Source organism: Nicotiana tabacum, unplaced genomic scaffold, assembly GCF_000715075.1.
Source record: "Nicotiana tabacum cultivar K326 unplaced genomic scaffold, ASM71507v2 Un00123, whole genome shotgun sequence".
Classification (NCBI taxonomy): domain Eukaryota; kingdom Viridiplantae; phylum Streptophyta; class Magnoliopsida; order Solanales; family Solanaceae; genus Nicotiana; species Nicotiana tabacum.
In genome coordinates, this window is record NW_027438361.1 from 164,562 (window position 1) to 169,886 (window position 5,325).

A 5,325-nucleotide genomic window follows, 5' to 3' on the forward strand; every position below is an offset into this window, starting at 1 on the left:
TTATTGGGGCAATTTCTTTTATAAGAATTAGTAAATCAATATATTGGAGGAGCGGGTTGCACGCCGCAACAGAATTGATTTAAATGAACATATTGGGGGATCGGGTTGTACGCCGTAACAGACTTATTAAAAGTCCATATTGGGGGGATCGGGTTGCACGCCGCAACAGACTTAGTAAAATTCCATATTGGGGGATCGTGTTGCACGCCGCAACAGACTTATTAAAAGTTCATATTGGGGGATCGGGTTGCACGACGCAACAGACTTGTTTAAAAGTCCATGTTGGGGGATCGGGTTTCTCGCCGCAACAGACTTATTAAAAAGTCCATATTGGGGGATCAGATTGCACACCGCGACAGACTTATTTAAAAGTCTATATTGGGGGATCAGATTGCACACCGCAACACACTTATTAAAAAGTCTATATTGGGGGATCAGATTGTACGCCGCAACAGACTTATTTAAAAGTCTATATATATACTTGATTAAAATAAATATATTGGAGGGTTGAAAATGAATATATTGTGGGAACAGGTTGCACGCTGCAACGGAAATTGGTTGAAATAATAATTGGTTATGACTGCCGAATTGGCTTCCATTGTTAAAAATGAGTTACCTAATTTATTTCTATTATTGTTGTTATTACTATTATTGCGTACAGGTTATTATAAGTGACCTGCCTTAGCCTCGTCACTACTTCATCGAGGTTAGGCTCGGTACTTACCAGTACATGGGGTCGATTGTACTGATACTACACTTTTCACTTCTTGTACAGATTTCGGAGTTGGTCCCAGTGGCGTACTATAGACTTGCTCGAATTTCAGCTACCCATAGGAGACTTGAGGTATAACTGCACGTGGTCTGCAGTTCTGAAGTCCCCATCTACTTTACTTTAGCTGTGTATTTGTTTTCAGACAGCTTTATTTTATTCAGACCTTTATTTGTATTATTCTAGAAGCTCGTGCACTTGTGACACCAATTCCGGGATGGTATTTAGATACCGTTATTTTTATGAATTATTCACTACATTTCGGACTTTTCTTCCGCATTTGGTTCTTTGTTATTAATAAATTTAAAAATTGTTTTAAAATGGATAATATTATTCTAACGTTGGCTTGCCTAGCAAGCGAAATGTTAGGCGCCATCACTGTCCGAAGGTGAGAATTTCGGGTCGTGACACTTGCCCACTAGTCTGAGGATGCTAAGCGGTTGCAACCTTATGTTTGAGCCCATATGGTTATAAGACATTGTCCAAGAGCTTGTTACAGAAATGGGTGCCCCCATCACTAATCATCACTCTTGGAGTGCCGAACCTTGTAAAGATATGCTTTTTCACAAAGTTGACGACAACCTTGGCATCATTGGTAGGAAGAGCAATGGCCTCCACCCACTTCGACACATAGTCAACGGCCACCAAAATGTGCTTACACCCACTGGACAAGGGAAACGGACCCATAAAATCAATTCCCCACACATCATAAATTTAACCTCCATAATACCGTGCAATGGCATCTCATGCCTTTTTGTGATTGTTCCTGTTCACTGGCACCTATCACACCTCCTCACGAACTCATGGGCATCTTTAAACACCCTAGGCCAATAAAAACGCGATTGTAACACCTTAGCTACCGTTTTGTCACCCGCATAATGACCACCATAAGGCGACGCATGACAGTCATGTAAGATAGCATTTATTTCATATTCGGGCACACATCTTCTCATTAATTGATCGGTACAAGATTTGAACAGAAATGGCTCATCCCACACATATGACCTCGCATCCCGCAAGAACTTCTTTTTAGCATATGGTTCAAGATCAGGATGCATCTATCCACTTGCCAGATAGTTCACAAAATCTGCATGCCATGGCACCTCCCCAGCAGTAATGGCCAATAATTGATCATCTGGGAATGTTTCCTTGATGACTCTCTCAGCTACATGATTTCGAGTTTCTAACCTGGATAAGTGATCAGCCACTTGATTCTCTATTCCTTTTTGGTCTCGGATCTCCAAATCAAATTCCTTTAAGAGTAAAACCCAACGGATTAGCCTTGATTTAGCATATTTCTTTTCGAACAAATACATGATGGCTGCATGGTCTGAGTAGACGATGACTTTGGTGCTAACCAAATAGGCCCGAAATTTATCGAACGCCCACACTACAGCAAGCAACTCCTTTTCTATCACAGTATAATTTATTTGAGCAGGAGTAACAATCTTGCTTGCGTAGTAAATGAAGTGAAAACTTTTGCTCCTCCTCTGGCCCAACACAGCCCCAATTGCACCATCACTAGCGTCACACATCAGCTCAAATGGCTCTTTCCGGTCAGGAGTCACTATGATTGGTGCACTCACTAACTTCTTTTTCAGCTCCTCAAATGCTTTCAGACAAGCATCGTCAAACTTGAACGACACATCCTTCTCTAACAACCTTCACAAAAGAGAAGAAATTTTTGAGAAATCCTTTATAAATCGGCGATAAGAACCTGCATGTCCCTGAAAACTCCTAACTCCTTTCACTGAAATCGGTAGTGGCAACTTTTCAATTTCTTCCACATTAGCTTTGTCAACTTCCAGTCCATCTTTGGACACCTTATGCCCCAACACTATACCTTCACGTACCATAAAATGGCACTTTTTCCAATTCAGTACCAGATTAGTCTCACACACTTGGAAAGCACTTTAGCAAGTTTGGTCAAGCATTCATCAAAATAAGGACCAAACACAGAAAAATCATCCATAAACACCTCCTCAAACCGTTCCACCATATCGGTGAAAATAGCCATCATACAACTTTGAAAAGTCGCAGGTGCATTATACAACCCGAATGGCATTCTCTTAAATACATAAGTGCCATAAGAGCATGTAAAAGTGGTATTTTCTTGATCTTCCGGGGCAATAGCAATCTGATTATACCCCGAATAGCCATCAAGGAAACAATAGTATTCCTGTCCAGCTAACCTGTCAAGCATTTGTTCAATGAAGGGGAGGGGGAAGTGATCTTTTCGTGTAGCATTATTCAACTTCCTATAATCTATGCATATTCGCCAACCAGTCACAGTTCTAGTTGGGATTAATTAATTTTGTTCATTTACTACAACAGTCATACCCCTCCCCCCCCCCTCTTTAGGTACACATTGAACAGGGCTTACCCACTTACTATCGGAGATGGGAAATACTATACCTATGACGAGCCACTTAATCACTTCTTTTCTTATCACCTCTTTCATTATTGGATTTAGGCGGTGTTGATGTTCCACGCTAGGCTTGTGTCCCTCCTCCATGCATATTTTGTTCATGCAGAATGCAGGATTAATACCCTTTATTTCAGACATTGCCCAACCAATGGCATGCTTGTGCTCCCTCATCACCCCTAAGATCTTTTCTTCTTGAAATTTAGATAAATAAGAAGAAACAATCACAGGTAAAGTGTTAGAACTACCCAAATATACATAATGAAGATGAGATGGTAAGGGTTTAAGTTCCAGTTTTGGAGCCTCCTCAACTGAAGGTCTAGGGGGCAGGCCTATTGGCTTATCTAGAGGCTCAAACTGGGATCTTTCTCTTATGTATTCACAAGATGCATCCAAAATTTGCAACATCTCCTCAACCTCTTCTTCCAGTTCCAAGTGATTGAACAACATCAATGCCTTTTCTAGTGCATCTTCTTTAAATGAAATTGTCTCTACGGCTGGTTCATTTATCTTCATCATAGAAATTATGGCCAGGTCCTCGTAATGACGAGAAAACTGAATGGCTCGATATACATTGAAGACCACTTCTTCATTGTCAACCCTCAGGATCATCTTACCTTCTCGGACTTTGATAATGGCATCTCTAGTAGCCAAAAGAGTTCGTCCCAAGATGATAGGAACTAACTCATCAGCCTCGTAGTCCAGGGTGATAAAATCTACAAGGAAAATAAACTTCCCAATCTGCAGCAAGACGTCCTCAATTACCCCCTCAGGATAAACATAAGATATGTCAGCTAACTGTAGAAGCACCGTGGTGGGTCTCAGAGCTCCTAATCCCAATTGTTTGAACAATGACAACGACATCAGATTGATACTTGAACCTAAATCACACAAGGCTCTACCCACATCAATTTCACCAATCCTCACGGGGATGGTAAAACTACCTGGATCCTTAAGCTTTTGTGGAAGCTTATATTGAATCCTGGAAGTGCACTCCTCAGTAAGTGCGCCGGTCTCAAATTCAATTAACCTCCTCTTATTTGCCACTATATCCTTAATATATTTTGCATATTTTGGGACCTCACGGAGCATGTCCACCAAAGGTATGTTCAAGTGTATCTGCTTCAACATATCTAAAAATTTGTGAAACATGTGGTGATCATTCATCTTTCTCAGTATTTGAGGAAAAGGAGGTGGCACCCTCTCTGATATTTGCTCAGACTCTCTTTTGTTTCTCTCATCTACCTCTACCGGTTTTGGCACTCTTTCTTCTTCGAGCCCAAACTGCTTTTTTTTCTTCTTAGCCACTTCTACTAACTCTCTCCCATTTCTCAACGTCACTGAATTGACTTGAGAATTTTTCTCTGTATCACTTGGGAGAGCTCCAACAGGTCTAATATTCTGATTGTTAGCCATTAACCCAAACTGCCTCTCTAGATTTCTGAACGATGTGCGCAATTGTTGATTCTCTTTCTGATTGTCTAGCACGAGCTTTTTCATCATGTCAGTCAAACTCTCTTCTGATTGCTGTGGAGGTTGAGGTGGATGATTATAATTCGTTGGAGGCCTGATGTTCTGATTTCCACCCAAGAGAAGTTAGGATGATTCCTCCAGTTCGGATTGTATGTGTTACCATATTGAGCATTTTGATTCATCGGCCCTCTAGCTTGTTGCCCCACGTAGTAGATGGATTCAGGATTCACGGGGCATATGTCACTTGTGTGACCTTCACCACATAACTCAGAGCAAGTAGACATTTGTTGCACATGCTGGATCTGTTGTGCTTGGTGCATTATCATCTTATTCATTTGATTTGCTAATCTCACTATATCTACCCTCATGGATGAGAAATCATCACGCTTGATCACACCTGCTGCCTTTTGTTTAAGTGCTCTTCGTGCCTCCCCATGTACTTGCCAATTATTATAATTAGTAGTGAAATTGTTTAGCAGGATCTGGATCTCACTATAAGGTCTTGCCATGCAACTACACCCACATGCTGAGTCAAGATTCATCTTTGATGCCTCATCCAACCCATCAACGAAAGTGTGACCCAATAATTCATCAGTCTGACAATGATGTGGGCAGTCTCTGAGTACCTTCTTGTATATTTCCCAAGCTTGACGAAGAG

The 5,325-nt window shown here is 41.1% G+C and overlaps 1 protein-coding gene across 1 annotated transcript; it reads right to left on the reverse strand.

Moving 5' to 3' along the window:
* Positions 1 to 1,827: 1,827 nt before the first annotated feature.
* Positions 1,828 to 4,697, reverse strand: LOC142178979 (uncharacterized). The gene is made up of 3 exons (XM_075248796.1): positions 3,185 to 4,697; positions 2,962 to 3,034; positions 1,828 to 2,431 (listed from the first exon to the last, which is right to left on the reverse strand). The coding sequence occupies exons 1-3, from the start codon at positions 4,695 to 4,697 to the stop codon at positions 1,828 to 1,830; spliced, it is 2,190 nt and encodes a 729-aa protein (XP_075104897.1).
* Positions 4,698 to 5,325: the final 628 nt, after the last annotated feature.